Raw genomic sequence first — 22854 nt, forward strand, 5'->3', positions numbered from 1 at the left:
TCCCTGCAAGTGCTAAAGTGGCGCAAGTTGTTCGTGACAAAACCCTAGTAAAAACTGAGAAGGCACTGAACATATGGATCGACAGCAACATGATTCGTGAAAGCTAAAAGTCTTTATGCTCATTTTTATAAATTAACAGGTGGTGAAGGGGCTAATGCAGCTACTGAACCAACTTTTAGTGCCAGTAAATGTTGGTTTGAGAATTTTAAGAGTATATTTTCTCTCCATAATGTGAAGCTGACTGGGCAGGCCACTTCAGCTGACCACACAGCAGCAGATGCATTTCCCGCCAAGTTAAAGAAAATAATAGAAGAGAAAGGCAATACACCAAAGCAAGTGCTTAATGCCGATGAATCCGGTCTATATTGGAAAAAGGTGCCTGGCAGAACATGCATAAACAAGGAGCAGTGTGCCTCTGGGTTCAAGGACAGAGTGACACTCATCTTCTGTGGCAGCACAGCTAGCCACACGATCAAACCTGGCTTGCTTTACTGCTCTGCAAACCCTGGGGCTTAAAGGGCAAAAACAAGAAGCCAGTTTTGGGCAATCAAACAAAATTGCATGGGTAGCTGTGCAAGCATTCCTAGATTAGTTCCATAAAAGTTTCATCCCAGAAGTGGATAAGTACCTTGCTTCCAAGAAGATGGAATTGAAGGTGCTATTATTGATAGATAATGCACCAGGCCACCCATAATGTTTGCATTTTAGCCATCCAGGTGGAGGCGGTGTTCCTACCTCTCAACACCACTGCTCTCATTCAGCCTCTCGATCAGAGTGTAATACGCACTTTCAAGGCATATTACACCCGATACTCTTTTAGTGGTATCTGTCGTGCCATGGACGCAGACCCTGACCTTGATGTTAGCAAGTGTTGGAAGGAGTACAGCACGGCAGACTGCATTACCAACATCAGTGAAGCATTCAATGAACTCAAACCAGAGGATGCGAGTGTTGCACGTCAGTTGGATGGTGAGGGGTTTGTGGACATGGCTGCTTAAGACATGGAAGAGCTGATTGATGGGCATGAGAGGAACTGAGGATTTGGACGAGTTGGTAAAAAGTGCTGCGGAAGATGAAGAAGAAATTATGGAATTGCATTAAGAAGGTTGGGGGTTGAACAATTTTGGTGAACTATTCGACAGGCGAAGATGGTAACTGATTTCATTGTTGACCACGAACTTTCCATGGAGCGGAGACTTAGGATGGTCAGAGGAATCACCAAGTATTATTTCCGTCCCAGGAAATGTTTAAAGACCTCAAAGCAAACAAGAAACAACTACCAATCATCATGTTTTTCAAGAAAGAACCAGCTGCTACTGCCACTGGTCCACCCTCCTCCTCCCAGCTGCACTCCTCTCCACCAACCATCACTGCATCACCCTCTTCCAACAGTGATCCTGATGATCCCCCATGTAAATTACACCACTTCATCAATCTCCAAACTTCCACATACAAATGTAAGTAGTACTGGTGACATAAGTTTCTCAGGCACAGTGCACTAAGCTACTGTATTATGTAAGTTGCTATTCCCCATTTTGCTAATTCGCGCCATTCCTTGAAATGTAACCCTTGCGAATAACAAGGGTTAACTGTACTTTATTTTCAAACAAATTCACAGATGCATTATTTTGTTGTACAATCAAAGACGAACGCCGTGTCGCGGTTTTGTCCAAAGATTAAATATAACTCGTGAAACATACAAGAGCCCCCTACCACAAGGCAGAGCGCACCAAAAGTTTTAGCCCTTCAGCATATCTTTTCACCAAATTTCACGACACGACTTTTGTCTTTCATTGTACATTTTAATAAACTCAAACTCAACAATATTTAGATGGTAAGAAAATCACACTACAGTACAGTAAACTGCTACAACACACTCCAAAAGGGACATAATCTTTCAGTCCCCAATAAAGAAAAACTGGGAAGTAATAACATTCACTCAAGGATGTCAAAATTTTATAGGCATATTGACACAGGGGAAGCTTCAAAAGTTCTGAATAAAATTAATGCTTACACTTGTACACCAGTTCCAAAAATTTATACCAACACGAAAGAAATTAATTCCCTGTGATCAAATCCGTGGAACACTTGGTTCAATATATGTAAGTGTTGGCACACCAACATTATTTGATGCCATGTATCATTACTGTAATAGTATCAAGAAAATATAATTGAAAAAATTATCATAATTATGGGATAATGAACAAAACTCATCATCATCCTCCACAAAAAAATGGATATTGATGTGGAAGAAAAATGTTTTGTTTTGTTTTTAAATAGTATCTCCAGAAACAAAATTCCAAGAAAATTTTTAATACACCCCAAAAATATAAATATCAAATTACAGAGATATTACAACTTACTATTTTCTTGCCCTGTGTCAAGGTGCTGCTGTCTAGTCATCAAAAACTATCTTCTTGTTTTGACTAGTACCATTCATGCCTAGGCCTGGGCTTTTATTAAAAGCTCCCCCAAATCCAACCCGTCCTCTCGAAGAATCTCCATCATGACCCCCTCCGAAACCCCCTCTCCCACCCCTGAAACCTCCTCTATCTCCACCCCTGAAACCTCCTCTATCTCCACCCCTGAAACCTCCTCTATCTCTACCCCTGAAACCTCCTCTATCTCCACCCCTGAAACCTCCTCTATCTCCACCCCTGAAACCCCCTCTATCTCCACCCCTGAAACCCCCTCTATCTCCACCCCTGAAACCTCCTCTATCTCCACCCCTGAAACCTCCTCCAAATCCCCCACGACCGCGGGAAGAAAAGCCATTGTCATCGTCACCATTTTCAACTTTATTTCTAAATCCACCACGACCACTCGGGGAAAAACCTTTATCGTCACCACCACTACCATTCTCTTCACTGTTTCTGAACCCACCTCTAAAACCACCACCCCTACCTCTACCTCGAAACCCTCCAGCTCCATCATTGTCTCTTCCAAAGCTCCTACGGTCCCCCTTGAAGCCACCTCTACCCCCCCTGAACCCTCCTCGGTCACCTCCATCCCGGTTTCCAAATCCTCCCCGGCCACCTCTGACTCCTCCACGGCCTCTAAACGAGTCATCTTTCCCTTTAAAGCCCAGGCCAGCACGGAATGGTTTATTGTCGGTGGCATCATCTTCAACCTCGTCGTCCTATAAAAAAAAGAGAGGAAACAGATAGAATGGGCAGCCATAACAATTACCTTAGCTTCGAAAGAATTGTTAAACTTGGAGTCAACCGCTACGTCTTCTGGTCTTACTCTCCTGTATGGTTCCTTCTGTTTAAATACAAAAGAAAAAGGTGTAGTCAATGACAAAAGAATGACAGAAAACTTTTAAAGCTCTGTTCACTATGTTCATTGATCTATGTCACATAAAACTTACTGTTTTGGTTCTGCCAGGTGTTGTGTACGAGCCATTCATGGACCCATTCCAGGAATTATTCAAAGAGCTGTTAAATGATTCCTGAAAAAGGCAACAATTTACTGTACATAATATATGAAAAAAAAAATTATATATATATACAGTGAACCCTCACTTTACGCGGTTAATTCAACCAACGGCGGCCCGCGTAAAGTGAGAAACGCGTAAAGTGAACAACATAGCATATGGGATTAATTGAAATAGAGACCGGGCCGACCCCCAAACTCCACTTTTTCAGACACAATACCTACGTTGTAGTAAAAATAACTTCTTAATTTTATAATGGTATGCACACACAATTAATAATTAAGAGAAATATTAATAATATTAGGTTTTTTAACACTTACATTAGTAGAAAAGATGGCTGGGCAGACGGGGATGGGGGGTTGGTTCCGAGGCAGAGGGCAGATTATTGGCCCTCACCTGTATCACTATCCACCACAGAGGCTTGCAGGGCCTCTTTGTCAAACCCCTCAGTCCATATCCACTATAATTATCACTATCACTGACTTGGGCCGGCTGTGGTGGGTGGCGGGTGAAGAACTCGGTAATGTTTTGATGACTGGGCGACCTTGTGCGCACCCTGCTCGCGCTGCTTACACAACATGGCGGAAGATTTGGATCCAAAAGAGGCGCGGCTCGCCAGCCACTCTCCGCGTAAAGGGGTACACGCACCGCGGAATGTGAGCATTCCGGTTTCGGCAGGGTACCGCGTAAACGTGGAACCGCGTAAAGGTCGTTCATTAACCGAAACCATTGTTTCAATGGGTTTTTGGGTAATTGGTTCCAGCTCACCGAAAATTTCCTAAATTCAACAAAAATGGTAGAAAAGTTTACTTACTTTGAGGTGTGTATGTAGAAGGCTTCTGGATGATGATGATGATGATGGGATTTAGAATGGGGGTGGAGGAGAAGGAAAAAGAGAAGACATTGGGGTGGAAGAGAAGTCACCCCATGGAGCCATTTCACCCATAAAATTTTAGCTCTCTTGGTGTAATTCAAGACTATTTTCTTGAAATCAACACTGCACTGCATTATATATTGTCAATATGTAAAATATATTTCAAAATGACCAATAATTTGCTTGGAAACACAGAAAAAAAGCATTTAGTTGAAGAGAGTCTCAAGCAAGATGTTACCTCCAGTGAAAACAGAGAGACACTAACTCCTGTTTGCTGTGTTAAGAGGCTGGATGCCGCGCATTAAACTAGTCACTTTACCTTCAGTTATGTTCAATAATTGTTAAAATGACTAAAAAATTGAATATTAAACTTCTAAAATTATTGAATAGTATAAACTTCTTGATATTTACTAAAATAGTATATATATATATAGATATATATACAGCATTACCCCGCCTAACGCGGTTTCACTTAACGCGTTTTATCATATACGCGGTGCCTCGCCAGAGCTGAACTTTCACTTAACGCGGAATTTTTCATCATATACGCGGGAAGCGGCGCGGGCACGATGCGCACAAGGTCGCCCAGTCATCAAAACATTACCGAGTTCTTCACCCGCCACCCACCACAGCCGGCCCAAGTCAGTGATAGTGATAATTATAGTGAGGATATGGACTTATATGGCCTTTGAGGGGTTTGACAAAGAGGCCCTGCAAGCCTCTGTGGTGGATAGTGATACAATTGATACAAGTGATACAGGTGAGGGCCAATAATCTGCCCTCTGCCTCGGAACCAACCCCCCATCCCCGTGTGCCCAGCCATCTTTTCTACTAATGCAAGTGTTAAAAAACCTAATATTATTGATATTTCTCTTAATTATTAATTGTGTGTGCATACCATCATAAAGTTAAGATAAAATTTTTACTACAACATAGTTGTGTGTCGTCAAAAAGTGGAGTTTGGGGGTCGGGCCGGTCTCTATTGGAATTAATCCCATATGTTCTGTTGTTCACTTAACGCGGTACCCTGTGGGTTCAATTGACCGCGTTAAGCGGGTACTACTGTGTATATATATATATATATATATATATATATATATATATATATATATATATATATATATATATATATATATATATATATATATATATATATATATATATATATATATATCTCGACTTACGACTGGGTTCTGTCCCGACGACCAGGTCCTAAGTCAAAAAGGCGAAAATAATACATAGTAATTAAAAAATGACATACGGCACAGTAAAAGTAATCAATAATGAAAAATGAATAAAGTATTACTGTGAACTGACCTTTAATGTAGTCAGCTGAATGCACACGGGGCCTCAATAATTTTTTATTTAAGCATGGAGACTACATTAATTCGATGAAGCAGAGGAGGAGACAGGGCTGGGTGGGTCGTCAAGTTCGCAGAGGCATTTGCTACTATTAATACAGGGATGCAAAAGTTTGAAGAAATGGATCAAAATGTTTAGTATTTTGCATAAGTTGACAAACTGATCCAAGATCACTTGCTTGCTACAGGGAGATTTCCAGTGAAAAGAAAAGGCAAACTGTGCAGTCTAGATTGGACATATTTTTTAAGAAGTCCCAGACTGCTGTCTCCTCACGCCCCACCACTGCTGCCTCTTCACTCCCTAAAGATGATCCAATACCTTCAACAAGCAAGTATGTTAGCCTGTCTGAAGAAAGCAAACTTGATGACCCACCCAGCCCTGTCTCCTCTGCTTCATCCAATTAATGTAGTCTCCATGTTTAATTAAAAAATTATTGAGGCCCCGTGTGCATTCAGCCGACTACATTAAAGGTAAGTGCACAGTAACACTTTATTCATTTTTCATTATTGATTACTTTTATCGTACTGTATTTCATTTTAGAATTTCTATGTATTCTTTTCGACTTACGACCTGGTCGTCGAAACGGAACCCTGTCATAAGTCGAGGAGAGACTGTACATGTATGTATATACAGTATGTATGTATGTATGTATGTATATATATATATATATATATATATATATATATATATATATATATATATATATATATATATATATATATATATATATATATATATATATATATATATATATATATATATAAAGATCTTAGTGAAACAAACAATGAGGTCTCCCATCCACCAGAAGCATCTATTACTACTCTACTACTTACAGTTATGAAAGCCATGCAGAAAAAAATCTAGTTTTATAAATACTGTACAATACAAGACCTCAAAACTCAAGTCATGTTTAAAATACTGATCATTGACTATCTTTTTTTTTACATTTATACCACGAAAGTTTGCTTACAATAAAACACTGCAGTACACTTCCTAGGCCAAAACAATGATTTGTTTATTAATGTTATTCTGGATGAAGGTATCAGGTACAGCATATCTTAAATCTACATGCACTTGCAGGACACTAATCAGTATAGAGTTTATAGTGAATGTAAATAACTATAGAAGGAAGACCGAGATATAAATGACAGAACGAATGAAAGTAGAAATGAAAATGGAGCATTTCATATACAGTACCTGGGAATGGATGTGTAAGGAAATAGAATGATGATTGATAAAGTGAACAAGATACCAGCAAAAGGAAAGCAAGTACATAATAGGTGAAGAGAAATGGATGTAGAGGGAAAACTATGTCAAAAGAGGAAAAGATAGCAATGTACTGTACAAGGAAATCAAACCGCTAATATTATTACATGAGCATGAAGCAACACCCCTCTGTGGAGCTAAATAATAGTGACAAATGTTGTCAGGGCAACTGTGAAAGGGGGGGGGGGAGTGAAATGTATGGCAGAGAGCAGATTAGGGTATGTTTAGGTGGTATAGGGATATTGTGAGAATGAGATGAACAATTAGTTAAAAGACCATATATTTTAAAGGATGAAAAGTCGGGGCTTGAGGGGAAGACCAAGGAGGTAGAAGGATACACTAGAAGTATCAGCTTCCCAACTAGGCTCTAGTTTTACTGACCTGAGATGCAGATTTTGGATTAGATTTAGTCACAACTTGTTCTTCTTCTTGACTAGAACTTTCTTCAGAGCTTGAGTCTGCCTCATTGTCAGCTGATTTTTTTTTAGCTGCAGGCTTCTCTGCTGCTTTAGCTGGAGGCTTGGCAGGTTCTTCTTCCTCTGAACTTGATTCCTCAGAGCTAGATTCTGCAGGCTGTGATGTAGGTACTTTTGCTGGTGCAGTTGTTTTTTTGGTAACAGGTTTTGCAGGTTCTTCTTCCTCTGAACTTGAATCCTCCGAGCTGGATTCTTCCGTCTTTGCAGGTCCCTTTTTAACTGATACAGCTGGCTTTTGGGCAGGAGGAGCAGGTTTCTTGGCAACACCTTTTGCAGGCTCATCTTCTGAAGCAGAGTCTGAAGAATCTTCTGAACTGGATTCTTTAGGTTTTACAGGGGTCTTTACCATTGGCACTGCTGGCTTTTTGGCAACGGGTTTTGCAGATTCATCCTCTTCAGAACTAGACTCTTCTGAGCTGGATTCTTCTGCTTGTGCAGCAACTGGCTTTTGGGGCACAGATGGCTTTTTAGCAACAGGTTTTGTAAGTTCCTCCTCTTCCTCTGAACTGGACTCCTCTGAACTGGACTCTGCTGCTTTTGCAACAGCTGGTTTTTGAGTCTGAGCTGGTTTTTTGACAGTTGGCTTTTTAGGTTCTTCCTCTTCTGAACTAGATTCTTCTGAACTAGATTCTGCTTGCTTAATAGCTGCTAGTTTCTGATCTGTTGGTTTCTTTACTACTGGTTTTGGAGGTTCTTCTTCTGAACTTGACTCCTCCGAACTGGATTCTGCAGGCTTTACCGGTTCAGCATTCTTTTGGGCAGGAGTGGCAACAGGTTTTGGGGGTTCATCTTCCTCAGAACTTGATTCCTCTGAACTGGATTCTTTTGGCTTTGCTGTCTTCTTTTGGACAGGGGGAGGTGGTTTCTTAACAACAGGCTCTTCTTCTGAACTTGATTCTTCTGAACTAGATTCTTCAGGCTTTGGAGTTCCCTTTACTACTGATGTAGCTGGCTTTTGCACAGGAACAGGTTTCTTAGCAACAGGCTTTGCAGGCTCATCCTCTTCTGAACTAGATTCCTCAGAGCTGGACTCGGCCGGTTTGGCTACAGGCTTTGGCGTGGTTTGTTTTGTGATACTAACAGGGGTTTTGGCAGGCCCTGAAATAAAGGAACACAATACTTGTAGATAATATATTCCAACACATTCAAGCAGCCTATAGCCCTATACACGAAGCAAAAATGTAAAACATTTGTTATATCTAATTCAACTCTGAGTAAGTGGCCATAACATAAATCACTAAATGTTTCTTTTTCCCTCACATAGCAATATTACAAAGAAACACCTCTCAGCCCAACAGTCATTGTTCAACTATCTCATCAACCACACAAGCAGCAAACTTGAAAACAATTTCCTCTTTTCAGTACAGTGGAGCCTCTTTGTTTTTAACTAAAAAAGGGAAAGGTGGTTCAAAATATTGATATTTTGACACACATTCCTAGTAAGAAATAATTCACATTAATCCTCCATTAATGTTTAAAGTACCATATGTTCTTATAATCCCCAATTATTGAAAAAAATTAATTAATAATATTTTGACCATAACTACACACATTAATTAAGACTGGATGGGTTTCTCCTCTGTGAATATAGCACTGTGGTGATACTATATAATTATGATGCTCCTTCTCCTGTGTCATCATGGCAGCTGGATACAAAGTCTATTCAGTATTCAGTTCACTAGATTCATCCTTAAAAGTGATTTAACTGTACACTGGAACATTAAAACTTAAAATTGTAGGTACCGTATATTTCAGCCAATAAATTGATCTTTGAAGCTCCAATTTTTGTGTCCAAAACTAGAGGTCGTCTAACACATCTAATAGAAAATGTCAACCTCTAAGTATGTGCCACCACTAGCATCAGATTTTTACTTTACCTTACTGGTAGGTCTCAGTCACTTAATTTCCAGCACTCACAAACAAGTTTTACCTTAACTATAGCATTTTTCCAGAAGGGTAACGTTTTTCAAAACATTAAAATATCTTTCGGTGTTATCTACGGTTTCCTACAAGCAAGCATTACTAGGGTAGTTATTGTATTATTTGTCGTTAAATTGTTTAAAAATGCAGTTATGGTATATTCGTGTATTGCACCTGGATTCTGAAATGTTTACACGAATGTGGTGTAAAGTTGTCAACGACACAGGCCCCTGGGAACAGCTGACTGGCCTGAAGCAGCTTGGCCAGTGTTGCCATCGCCGCCGGTGACTCAGAGGCAGTTGGCAGACCCATATGATGGATGATCTTTATTGTCTGATAATGATGAACCAGCATTTGAAGGATTTGGAAACTTGGATGGTTTTCATTGGTATTAAATATTAACTTAACTTTAAGAAAATTTTATTTTTTATTGTTTTAGTTATAAATAAAATCATATTTAATAATTTATCGGCACCACAGACTAGACTTTGAACGCTTCTTGCCGCAATCTGCTGGTACAGTGCAGTGTACAGTACATTAAAGCTCCCGTTAACCTCATTGCAGTCAACATCATTAAAGAAAATGCAGGGACTCAGCACCTGATTATGATAACAGCTGGCTGTGTAAGCGACCAGCGTCATTGTTATTGTTCGGTGGTTGGATATGCTCTTTCAACATTCACTCAAAATCCAATTATAAATTTATTTGAGCCCTAGAACAAGGATTGTTAAATGTGCATTATGCACCATTACTGGTTGTTGTCACAGAAAGAAGAATAAGAGTGTTACATTAGAAGCTAAATTAGATGTAGTAAAGAGATTTGAAGGACAGTGAGCTGTGGATACAGCAAGAACTCTCGGTTAGCAGCCTACAATTGTAGATAAGATCAATTTGTGGAAATGCAGAAAATATCAAATCATGTGCTAAAAGTGTTACTCCATATCTGCTACAAAGTTAACTCATAACAGAAGTGACATTATGGAAAATATGGAAAGAATACTGAACACTTCGATCAAGGATCAACACCAACAAAACATTTGTGGCAAGTTGTGATAAAATTTTGACCAGAAATGTACCAAAGGAACATAACCCCTATTTATATCACGGTGTCTATGGTAAAATTGTTTTTACTTAAAGGTGTGGTTTTCAGGAACCGAAATTTCGGTTAACGAGTTAGCTCCCATAAGGATTTTCAGTTCCATTAACAAACAAAACTTTGATTAACGACAGACTTACAAAAAACACACTTTGTTGTGTGCATCATCTGATCAGCTAGTCCACCAATACAGTAATTGGTTCTATGTTTACATTCGTTTCTAGTGGATTAAATATCAAGAAAGTTGGTCTCTTGAACATTTTTGCATTTTTTTAAATTAAATTATTGGTCATTCTGAAATTTAGTAAACATATTGATAATATACAGTGCAGAAATTATTATGAAACTGAAGAAGGCATTAGAACCAATGCACTCTGTAAAGAATATGGCATGTCATCATCGACTGCCTTTACAATCAGCTGTTTGATATGTAAACAAAGTTGCCGGGAATACGACCTACACACCTCAAAGTAAGTTAAAATACAGTATTCTATTGTTTTTATTTGTTATTGTACAGTATATACTGTACTGTACAGTACTGTATTTAGTTTATATTTAATGTTTTGTTAATTCTATTACTGGTATACAGTACTTTGTATGTATACTTTTACTGTGAGTTGTTGGAACCAATTACCCAATATTTCATTGAAATAATATTCAGTTAACAAAATTTTCGGTTAACATCCGACTCTGTGGAACCAATTGTGTTCGTTAATCGAGAGACCACTGTACTGTCAATATGATGTACAGTACAACATACACTGCTGATCATGTACCATAATTAAGTTTGTAAGAAAATAGTAGTTAACACTGAAAGGAATTTTAACATTTTAAAAATGCTACAATTACTGTAGGTATAACTTGTTTGCAAGTGCTGTTTAAAAAGTATATGTTGGCAAGTTTAGCTGACACCGAGGATGTACTTTAAAACTGCCGTTTACAGGGTCGACATAACTGCAGGGTATAGGCCTAGATAAAAATTTTCACTTAAAATAACTAAGGTCGTTTTACACACCAGGTCGACTTATAGGCTGCTATATACGGTAGTTAAATTTTAGAACACTTGGAGGCATTTCATTATACTGAATATACTGTATTTATAAGTTGCCAGTTATTGAAGTTATATTGGTAATATCTATTCATAAATTCTAACATATTAACAATGTAAAATCATACACAAATATAGTAAAATAATAATTACTCACACGGTACAATAATGCATAAGGCTATTCAGCCAGATAGCGGTCAAATAACTCCTGCACTTAATATAAACCGGGAGGTAATGAAGGTTAGGTAGGTTTGGTTGTTGCTATCAACCATGTACTTATTACTGATTATGTTATCCTAACTAACCAAACATACCAAATCTTTCCTAACTGGGCACCCAGGTTAGGAAAGACAGATTATATACTGTATATCAGTTCTAGGAAAGACAGATTATATACTGTTTATCACTTCTAGTCATTTGTGAGGGAAATGTCATACAAGAAGTGTCTTAGAATTGTCTAAATTATTGTTTGAAAAAAATAAAAAGGGCTGGGGCAAAAGCAATACAATAATAGCTTTGAATTTTTCAAGTAGTCTTCTGATTTTCAACTCCCAATATCTTGGTTATAGGAGGCAAAAGGCGAGACAAGTGTCATAGAAGAAAATCTTCTTGATTTTGTCTGACATTATTATTATTATACAGTAAAGCCTCTGATAACGATGGTTCGACCTACGACTATTCATATTTAAGACCCTGGTTAATTTAGGACCCAAATCAATTTACATCATTATTTTATTCATATTTACGACAAAAATATAATAAAAATAAAATAACATTTTCATATAAATAATAACCAAGTCCCGATATATATTAAAAAAAATTCTGTGAAAAAAAGAAGAGCGCCTTGCGCAAAGAAGCTGCCGGGCTAATGCGCATCACCATAAACAACAGTCGGAGCTTGGCGGTCCCTTTGTTTTCATGCATCTAAACAGGAACAGGAGAAAAACTTTCTCGGGTCTCTTACAGCACTTTTGAGTGCCAATTCAACCTGAGCAAGAGAGCAAGTGATGGTAGTGCTGGTTCAAAAGCTAAAAGAAAATACATAAGCTTAGCCGAGAAGCTAGATGGGTTAAAACGATATGCAAAAGGTGAGAGGTATGTGGATATTATATGAAGCAAGCAATGAATATATTATTATTTTCTGAAGTGGATCCATTAACAGAACGAAGCGTTAAAATTAACAGGGACGTGAAAAACACATATGACCTCTACATAAAGATGTATGAGAAAAAAAAAGTGACTGTGAAAGGTTCTTTCGAAAGCTTTATTATTCAAATGCCTCAACCATCAACTTCAGCTTTAGTAGTAGTTTCAGCAACAGCTAAATCATCTTTATGGAAAGCTCCAGCTTGAGTAGAACCTGATCGACGAAATCATGAGTAAAATAGCACAATATTCATTAGCTGTCCTTGTTTTAGACTTTACCACCATTTGTGAGTAGAATTTCTGTTTTACATTAGTAAGTATTATTTAAAACATATATGAACAGTAATAAGTGTTGCTTACATATTCTTATGTACAGCTACTCCCTGACTTACGACGGGGTTAGGGACCGACATCCAGGTCGTAAGTCGAAATGGTCGTAAGTCGGAAATGCTTAAATAATACATAGAAAATCTAAAATGGGGGTCTCTTTTTCTTCTCAGCACCACAAAACACTCACTTTTAAGCTTGCCAGCCATTTTAAAGTGAATTACAGATGAAAATTTTGTCTGTGTACTGACTTTGTGACTCGAAAATACGTAATTTGACCAAATTTGGGTACGACTGAGGCAGGTCGTAAGTGCGGGTGGACGTAAGTCGAGTAGGTCATAAGTTGGGGAGGAGCTGTACTAGAGAAATGATGATATTTTAACATATACGCACTTACATACAATGGCGTTCCCAACCTATTTCGTTTTTTCTTTACCATTAATGGTTAGCTACTTCTATTGTTCCATTTATTAACTAAATACATACAGTGGGGTATGCTATAACGAATCTAACTGGTTCTAGAACCTTGTTCGTTATAGCATTCGTTCGTTATAGGATTAATCCGTTCCAGGTACCCAAATACAACCACTTAACACTGAAAAATATAATATAAAATTGAAATTTTTTTAAAAAAGTGCATAAATATGCATCTAAACCCCTGAAATAAAGAATATAATTAATACTTGTAATAAAAAAACAATAAATTATTAAAAAACAAAAGAAAAAAAAAATTTTGTTGTAGGAGTTTCGTTCGTTCTAGCATTCTCAATTTTATAGGTAAAACCGTTCGTTATAGGAATATTCGTAATAGAATCCATTCGTTATAACATACCCCACTGTACATATTCATTTTTTACATTAATTTTACTACAGCAACATCCAGGGTCTTATTTCTTCAGTTACTTACGTAGAAGTAGAACCATCGTCATTCGTCACAAGTGTTGTAAACATGAACGTAAAAAACGTCGTCTCAACTCCTCTTGTGTGTTTTAATAATCTGCATATTATTAATGAATTGCATTGTTCATTTAGAATATATAAACATTAATTCAATCAAATACATATTCAGTAATAAACAAAAATTAATCTTTTGTACATATTCTTAAGATAAATGATGCGGTTTCCTTGAGGGCCGTCACGGGTGTTGTAAACATGAACGAAAACAGTGACGTCTCGTCTCCTCTTGTGTTTTAATATTCTATGTGTTATTAATGAATTGCATTGTTCATTTATCATATACAGTCAGCCCTTAACATACGCGAGTTTATAATACACGGATTTGCAAATACACGGATTGCCCCGCCGGAGGAATATTCTGTACATTGATGTAATTGAAGTACATTCAAATCGCGCGCGGCACCGAACACAGGACACCGCCCGCTCCCGCAACCTCACACACACACGCATAGCTCTCCCTCACTCAGTAAGTCTCGCTGTAACCACGCTTGTGTTGACATCAGCATTGTAGTTGCAAAAATATTACATTTCCGTGAATGTATTATATCAAGCACAGTATGAATAGAATATCACTAATATAAGAGTATTTTAACCGAAAACTACTAAAAAAACGAGTAACATATCTTGAACATCGGAAGGTTAGGTAAAGTCTTTTGTTTTCATGTAGTTTATCCTAATTTACATTGAAATGCATTACGTTTCAGCACAACTATTTATTTCTGAGAATATGGAAATGTAATATTTTGCTGAAATGACGCACGTATTACAGTGGAAAGTGACGAAAGCAATGACTCGCTTTCTTTCGTTCAAAAGATGTTACCGTAATCGCTTTTCGAATGGTTTTCAGTTAAAACACTGTTGTATTACAACAATATTCTGTCCTAATTCACTTGTGATGCAACAGTTTTTTTAACTGAAAACCATTTGAAAAGCGATTACGTTAACATCTTTTGAACGAAAGAAAGCGAGTCATTGCTTTCGTCACGATTTTATCCCACTTTCCACTGTAATACGTACGTCATTTCAGCAAAAATATTACATTTCCGTGAATGTAGTATATCAAGCACAGTATGAATATAATATCATTGTAATATAACAGTATTTTAACCGAAAACTATTAAAAAAACGAGTAACTTCTCTTGAACATTGGAAGGTTAGGTAAAGTCTTTTGTTTTCGTCATGTATATTATCCTATTTTACATTGAAATACATCACGTTTCAGCAAAACTACTATTTATTTCTGAGAATATATTCATTCAGGCACAGTTTAGGCAAAATATACATTAACTAACATTTTTTTAATTGAAAACGATTCGAAAAACACGTACCCTCTAGCCCTGTTCAACGAGAAGACTGGGAGGAGCTGTTTGGTGCTTAAGACGATGACAAGGAAAATGATTTTGATGGATTTTAATGAAAATATTCAGAAAGACCCTGGCACTGTCAAGGAAAGTGGCTGCTGAAGGCTTCCAGGACATGGCAGAGGACGAGATTAGGGAGCTAATTGAAGAGCACGACACTGAGCTCACTGAGGAGGATCTACAGGAGTTAGTAGACTCAGGCAAGGAAGAGGAAGCGAAAGGGAAAGAGCACCAAGAAATAACGTTGGAGAAGTTGGAGGAGATGACCAGGAATATTGAGGCACTGAAAAACCTGTCCTATAGTATGGTGCGTGCCCTGAAATTCATGCGAGGGATGGATGACGTTTTAGCTCCATACAAAAACATCATGGAAGAAATGAATGAAAGAGACGACAACTCCCCATCACCATGTTCTTTAATCACTGAAGGAGAGATTTAACACCATCAATCACTGGCAGCAGTGAGGAAGCAGCTGAATCCACCGTCGCCCCCACTTCACCACCCATTATGGAATTGAGTGACGATGAGCCCGATGACTTCCGTCCTGTCGCCGAGGATAGGAACTGTACAGTAAAGTGAAATTTTTATCTCTTTTTTTTTATTAGCTTTTCTTGCCATGTTTATTGTTTGTAAAATTGCACAGCACAGTACAGTACTGTACATAGGAAGTGGAGGTGCAGTTATTCACAAAACATTTGTGTTTGTTGTCGGCAGTAGTGACGGTGAGGAGGCGGAGGGAGCGAGCTGGGAGGAGTGGTGACCTTGGACACGGGAGCAGGGACGAGATGCCAGCGAGTACATTACGGGTATATTAATTTTTTTATAGCTATTTTTGCATTTTAATATTAAATACTGTACATTACGTTTCAACAAAAGTACCATTTATTTCTGAGAACATGGAAATGTAATATTTTTGCTGAAATGATGTACGTATTACAGTGGAAAGTGGGATAAAATTGTGACGAAAGCAATGACTTTCTTTCGTTCAAAAGATGTTACCGTAATCGCTTTTCGAATGGTTTTCAGTTGTGGGATTATAAGGCTAATGATAGGATAGAATATTATTGTAATACAGTACGAATACAACAGTTTTTTAACTGAAAACCATTCGAAAAGCGATTACGGTAAAATCTTTTGAATAACGAAAGAAAGCGAAAGTCATTGTTTCCGTCATGATTTTATCCCACTTTCCACTGTAATATGTTCGTCATTCCAGCAAAAATATTACATTTCTATATTTATTTCTGAGAATACGTATATTCATTCAGTCACAGTTAAGGTAAAATACACTTGTGATGTAATATTTTAATGAAAATACGGTATCGTAGTTTTCTTTTGTTTCAAATTTAAGTAACAAAGATTGATGTTTCAAATGTAATGAACAAAAATTTATGTCCAGTATCTATAAATAAACTTTAATAAATGAATACTTTATGTTTTACATCGTCCTGTGCTACCATACCATGGATTTGGCTACTTTGGGCTTCCTATGATGACGCAAGAGATCTGCCCTGGCAACTGTACCGACACTCACAGCTGGTGGTGCGTTGGTGCATCGTTTCCATTGTTTACTGGTAGTCACTGGTAAATATTTTTCAACCTTTTAGAGGTCGACCCCCAATTTTTTGCCAAATAATTTGGTCTTAAAAACTCGAGCTACACGCAGGTCTATACGGTAAATAAGGACATGGGGGCCAGGGTTTTTTTTTGGGGGAGCACATATACGTGGATTTTTAACATCCACGGCTATCTCTGTTACGTAACCCCCGCGTATGTTAAGGGCCGACTGTACAGTAATACCCCGATTTACACCGTTTCGCTTTACGCGATTCTACAATTACGCGGTACCTAGCCAGAACTGGAATTTCATTTTACACAGTGCATCTACTCATATACGCGGGTGAAGTATAATTTTTTATTTAGCTCATAAAATTCATACAAATTACCCGGCCAGAATATAATTTACATTCCTGGAATTCTTACAATATGATGATCATTATGAATCTAAACATCATGGATTTTGCATTAGACATACAAATTTTAGATCTAATGTAATAATTTGGTTTACACAAGCAAATATTTTATCTTTTGTGCAAAATATATTTAGTTTACATTCAAAATGTTCCCTGACCTGCAAGGAATCCAGAAATGTCAATTATATTATCTTAACTTTAGTCCGAGTTATTATTTATTACTAAAAATGTAAATATACTGTTTTCTCCCACACATTTCTCTGGTAGGGAGGGAAGGTGGGGGGTAGGTAGGGAGGGAGAGAGGGAGGGACCGACCCAGCTAGGGTGGAGGTGGGGTATTTTGATTGACAGATAGTGTGTGAAGAATATTTTTTTTTATTTACTGAAGATATTTGTTTTAGCTCATAAAATTCATACAAATTACCCGGCCAGAATATAATTTACATTGCTGGAATTCTTACAATATGATGATCATTTTGAATATAAACATCTCTTGTGTGACCATATTATTGATTTATATTGTATAAGGTGCATTCATAAACATTATTTAGAGAACATACTGTAGTTTGCACTTTTCATTATAATTGTATTGTTTTGGGAGGAAACGAGGGTAAAAAGTTATGAAAAGGTCACACTTGGGAATGCATCTCATTATTATTGCTTTATTTTAATGGTAATTAATGATTCATGACATGATGAATCACCTTACACTGCAATATTGGAGGACATATTACCGTTATTATTCAAGGCTTTACTGCATACAGTATAACAAAAACCGGCCATTTCTCACCACCGTGAAGAATTCATGAGTTTCCGAGAGCAGAATTACCACCAGGAGTAGTTGTACGATTTAGTTCATTTTTTCCACATGTTCTTATCATTATGGCAAGTACAGTATTTTAAAAAAGGCGACAGTCACTAAAACCCAATACTGAACTGTAGAACCATTTAGTTAATTTATTCCCACATGTTCTTATCATTATATCATGTATTTTAAAATGGTGACATTCACCAAAACCCAATACTGTAGAACCTGGCCTAACCAAACAAAGAAACCTACCTAATTCCCTAGCCGAGGGGCAGACCTCCCACCATATTAAACAGAAAGTACTGATTTTGATATCTCAGTGTGAATACAGTCTAGTCACAGTGCTATAGTATGCTGTATATTGCCCCTTGCATCATGCCACCAAAGCATCCTTTAAGTTCTCCGGGTACCAGTGGTGCTAAGAAGTGTAAGGCCACCACCATTGAAATTAAGATGGATGCGATCAAATTTTATGAGAGGTGAACGAACAACTGATATTATGCATGCCCTTGAACTTAATGAATCTAGTTTGCAGACTATTCATGAGAGTGCAGAGATGATCAGAGAGTGCCAAGAATGGAACATTAATAAGTACATCTACTACCTAATATTCCTGAAGTTCAGTTATGGAGAGGATGGAACATATGCTGAGCACATGGACAGAACACCAAACTCACAAAAATTTTCCCGTTAGTGCATGCTGTAGTTTTTCACTAGTATAATAGTATAATATAGGGCAGTCTTATTAATGGCAAAACCCCTATATCCTCTAGTTACATTGATTTACCCTTTTTGATTTGCACAACCATTTTCAGTAACATAATGGTAAAAAAAGCGAGGTTCCTGTACTTCAAACTCCTTCCTCTTAAAACAACAACACCATACTCTATCCAGGGGTTGTTATATGGACTGTTTCAAGAAAAACCATTTGTTGTTAGTGTTAGGACAATGCTTCAACAACTAAGGCCTTTTAAATGCAATAATTTTTTGTAAAACACTAATACTGAACATCAACAATAAAAAATACAAGATAGAACTCCCTAGGATACAAATCACACAGCCTGGTTGTCGACAACATTTTCATGGATAAATTTTTTCGTACTGTAAAGTGTTACATATTAAGCAACCAGAGAATTTGCCTTCTGAATAAAGAAAAAACTGTATACTGTGCAGTACTATGATAAAAAATTAAGAGTGTAGGAGTATATTGGGTGAAGGAGATGAGAGTGATCTGGGAGCAGCCGATGGGAGGTAATGAAGGTGGGTGGCCCCCCTCCCTCCCCTGGATTCTTTTACTATGTCGTTATGCAATTTGATCATAATATTTCTTTATGCAATTTCACCTTAATTTCCATACTACTGTTCTTAGGTTCATTTGATGTTGAATATATATAACATTATTGTAAAATAATCAGCTTTAAAAAAAAATAAAAAAAAGCCCACAATCAAACCCAGATAAGTCGTTGTCGTATTAAATTTCCAGTCGTTTGTTTACAAAGTCCAAACAGCTGATCATCCTTGCTCCCTCACTCATGCTGTCCATCTCCTCTGCTTACCACAACATGTCTTCAGCACTTGGTGATTTATCAGCACTTAGTAAATAATATTGTAGTGTATTTATCAGCACTTGTTAAATACAGTAATATTGTAGTACGGTATACAGTACTGTATTATTCTTCTGGTTTATTCATTACTCAGTTGTCTAAGATTACAAGTAGCCAAATCAAGGCACAATGTATGACTCAAAGGTAATAAATAACATTGTTTAGGAAGGTATCTCCATCTCAAATATGATGCAGTATGATTAAGTGATCCAGTTCTCAGGTGATTTTCTGAAAGCTCTCACTTCAGGAATACATCCTGAATGCCTACTGCTACAGCTTATCCTTTTATTTTTGTAAAATTACAAATTATATTTTTCTCGATTACTTAAGATACTATGTTATTCATGATGAACCATACACCATAAGAGGCTGATCATACAAGAATATAATAATGAATCAATAAACAAACCTGGTGAATGTGACAATGCCCAGTCACCACCACCCCCAGCACGTTTACATATGCAGTGACTTAGCTATCATACTAAGTAGCTCTTATTAGGCCTACAGTAAATTTGATTAGATCATTGCATATGAATCAGTAAGCAAATGTTTTTATTTTCCTAAGTTTTTTGTACCTATTTATTTAAATCCTTCAAGCATTCCTGTTAAAGACAAAACATACTCCACAAAAAGTTCACGCAAATCAGAGCAGGTAGAAAAGTGTGGCACACTGATATGATACATATGAAGGAAGGACCCAGACTGTGACACATGCTGCAGCCATACAGACATTCAACTGCATGTACGAACATACAAACCGGCAGAACTGATACTGGATTTTCGGTACTTTCTTTAATGTTTCTGGTGAATAACAGCATGCCACAGTCCAGAGCACCCCAAGGGCCCATCATTAAGGACCTAAATTCATTAACTACTGTACCTGTATTTTTTATTGTCAAGATATTATTTTTGTAAAAAGATCACCCAAACAAACTTTTAAACCTTTTCCCAATTCTACTGAGGGTGAAATTACCCATGATTAGTAACTATGTATAGAACAAACCTGGTTTAGCTGTAGCTTTCTGTGGAGGTTCATCTTCCTCAGAGCTGCTCTCCTCACTGCTGCTCTCAGCAGCCTTTTGAACTGCCACCTGGAATTTATTAATTTGTTATTTGACATAGAATATAAGAATATGATAACAGTTTCAACTATCTAAGCATAAAACATCAGCAACCTTTGAACCTAAAAATCTATAATCCTCATAAGTGACCTCTGATTATTATTCATAAGTATGAAAAATACTGTAAGTAGAACTTTTCAAACGTGTTAGCTCTTTTTGTTTGGTTCCATTTTGTTCTTTATGCATTTGCTATACTACTGATCCATAATGGTATTATGAACATGGAAAACACCAGGAGACTGAGATGATGGCGACATGTACAGTACTGAAGGTAAAATCATCTGAAGCCTGAAAAGATAGCTTTTGAATCTTATACAGGTAGTTCTGCTATAACGCGATAATTGTGTTCTTGTAAAATATCGTGTTATAGAAAATCGCGTAATAGAAATAACAGGGCTTATGGAGAAAATAGGTTTAGGTGCAGTTTACTCGAAATCGAAAAAATTTAGTAGTTAGCCTAACACAAAGGATAGCACAGTCTAAATAAATGTTACATTCATATCTAATAATGAAATCATACAGTAAATTTAACACTTTACCTTGAAAAAATATGAATGTAACTTGATGGGGGAGAAGGGTGATTTTGAGGTTGATAACATCAAGCTTCTCTTCAAGTGTTATATCCTTTCTTTTACGATAATCACCGGGAATTCTATCATCAGAATGCTTTTTGGAGATATTCTTCTTTACCATATTCACAGTTAATACCACAAAATTGGAGAAATAGTAAGCAAAAATCGCGTTATAGCAAACAAGCGATCGCGTTATACAAATATTGTTCCGAATTCATAAATCGCGTTAGAGCAAATTCGCGTTATCAAAACACGCGTTATAGCAGAACTCACTGTACTCCTAAAAGGCACAGTAAACCACAACCGATCTACTATACAAAGAGACAAATTTGTGTAGTGTAAAACAAAAACTGTGTCATTCTTGTTGAAGAACTGGGATTATGGGAGAAGTACAGTTCCTAAATCAGACAAATTCCCCCCAAAATAATAAAGTCTGGCTTTTGAAATATTATTCCCATAATTCTACATTTGCATGCAGCTAGTCTCCAAAATGCACACATTATCATTAAAAAAAATCGGATCCCTGAACAAAGTATGGTAAAGCACAATGGGTTCATCTGTGTTATGACTTGCTGGCTGCTAGAAGTGCCACTGTCACCAGCAGAACCCAAAATTAATATCTAGTGGGCCATCCTCCTATAAAACAGTATCCTTGCTGATATTTACTTTTGCATAGGTGATTTCAGGAGTGAGCTGATAATTTTTGATCATGTTACAAAAATAACAGTGCTAACCTTAGGTGTTGAAGCATTGGGCAAGGCAACTGCCACCTTTTTCTTGGGGGGTCCCTCAGATTCCTCAGATTCATCTTCTGAATCCTCTGATGAACTAGCTGGTTGTGCCTTGCCTTTGGCTGCCTTTCCTTTACCATTCACTATAACAGGAGCTGCCTTGACTTTTGCAGGTGTAACTGCTTCCTCTGTTAAATCATATGCACTATAAATAATATAATAATCAAGAACTTAAAAATCACAGGTACAATAACTTAATATAATAATCAAAAGCACTTATCTAATTTCTATAAGAAATAAAACCTCTACACATGACAAAAAATAAAAGAAAAGAATCCTGATTGTAACAGTATCAGTTCTTACTATTTACTCTGAAAGTTTGTTTCTTCTAACAATCATAATCTTTGTCTGCCTGTAAAAGATATACTGTACTGAACTGCAATTACTGTATATCCTTCCTTAAATACAAGGTACCTCATTGTGCACGCACGCGCACACACACTTCATCCTTGACCACCAACGGGTCATGACGGGTCAGGCGCACCTGGTGCTGCTCAGCAGCAGCCACGCCAACTGTTATGTTGGCCCATACAAACTCCCTCCCCTGAACCCTCCTCCCCACCGGAATATCAACAAGTTCTCGCCAGAAGTTACTATTTCATTTGGGAAAGGAATGGAACCAGTGTTGAATAGTGGTGAACAGTGCTGAAATCAGTGAAAAACAACTCAGCAGTTACAGTTGAGTCTTACCCAAGCTAGCCTTCACACAGTGAGGT

At 37.4% G+C, this 22854-nt stretch overlaps 1 protein-coding gene across 2 annotated transcripts in view; it reads right to left on the reverse strand.

Annotated features, from left to right (window-relative positions):
• LOC121862345 (nucleolin 1-like) overlaps positions 1 to 22854 on the reverse strand; it is a 47096-nt gene that overhangs the window by 6462 nt on the left and 17780 nt on the right. Inside the window, exons 4-8 of one of the 2 annotated variants that reach the window (XM_042360571.1) lie at positions 22082 to 22266; positions 20658 to 20745; positions 7320 to 8512; positions 3371 to 3451; positions 3190 to 3264 (exon numbers count right to left, since the gene is read on the reverse strand). In XM_042360571.1, the coding sequence (XP_042216505.1) occupies positions 3190 to 3264; positions 3371 to 3451; positions 7320 to 8512; positions 20658 to 20745; positions 22082 to 22266 (1622 nt within the window). Of the gene's footprint in view, positions 1 to 2363; positions 3140 to 3189; positions 3265 to 3370; positions 3452 to 7319; positions 8513 to 20657; positions 20746 to 22081; positions 22267 to 22854 lie in introns of both variants that reach the window. The other variant, XM_042360570.1, reaches the window with a different exon arrangement.

Source organism: Homarus americanus, unplaced genomic scaffold (genome assembly GCF_018991925.1).
Source record: "Homarus americanus isolate GMGI-L3 unplaced genomic scaffold, GMGI_Hamer_2.0 scaffold31037, whole genome shotgun sequence".
Taxonomy (NCBI): Eukaryota; Metazoa; Arthropoda; class Malacostraca; order Decapoda; family Nephropidae; genus Homarus; species Homarus americanus.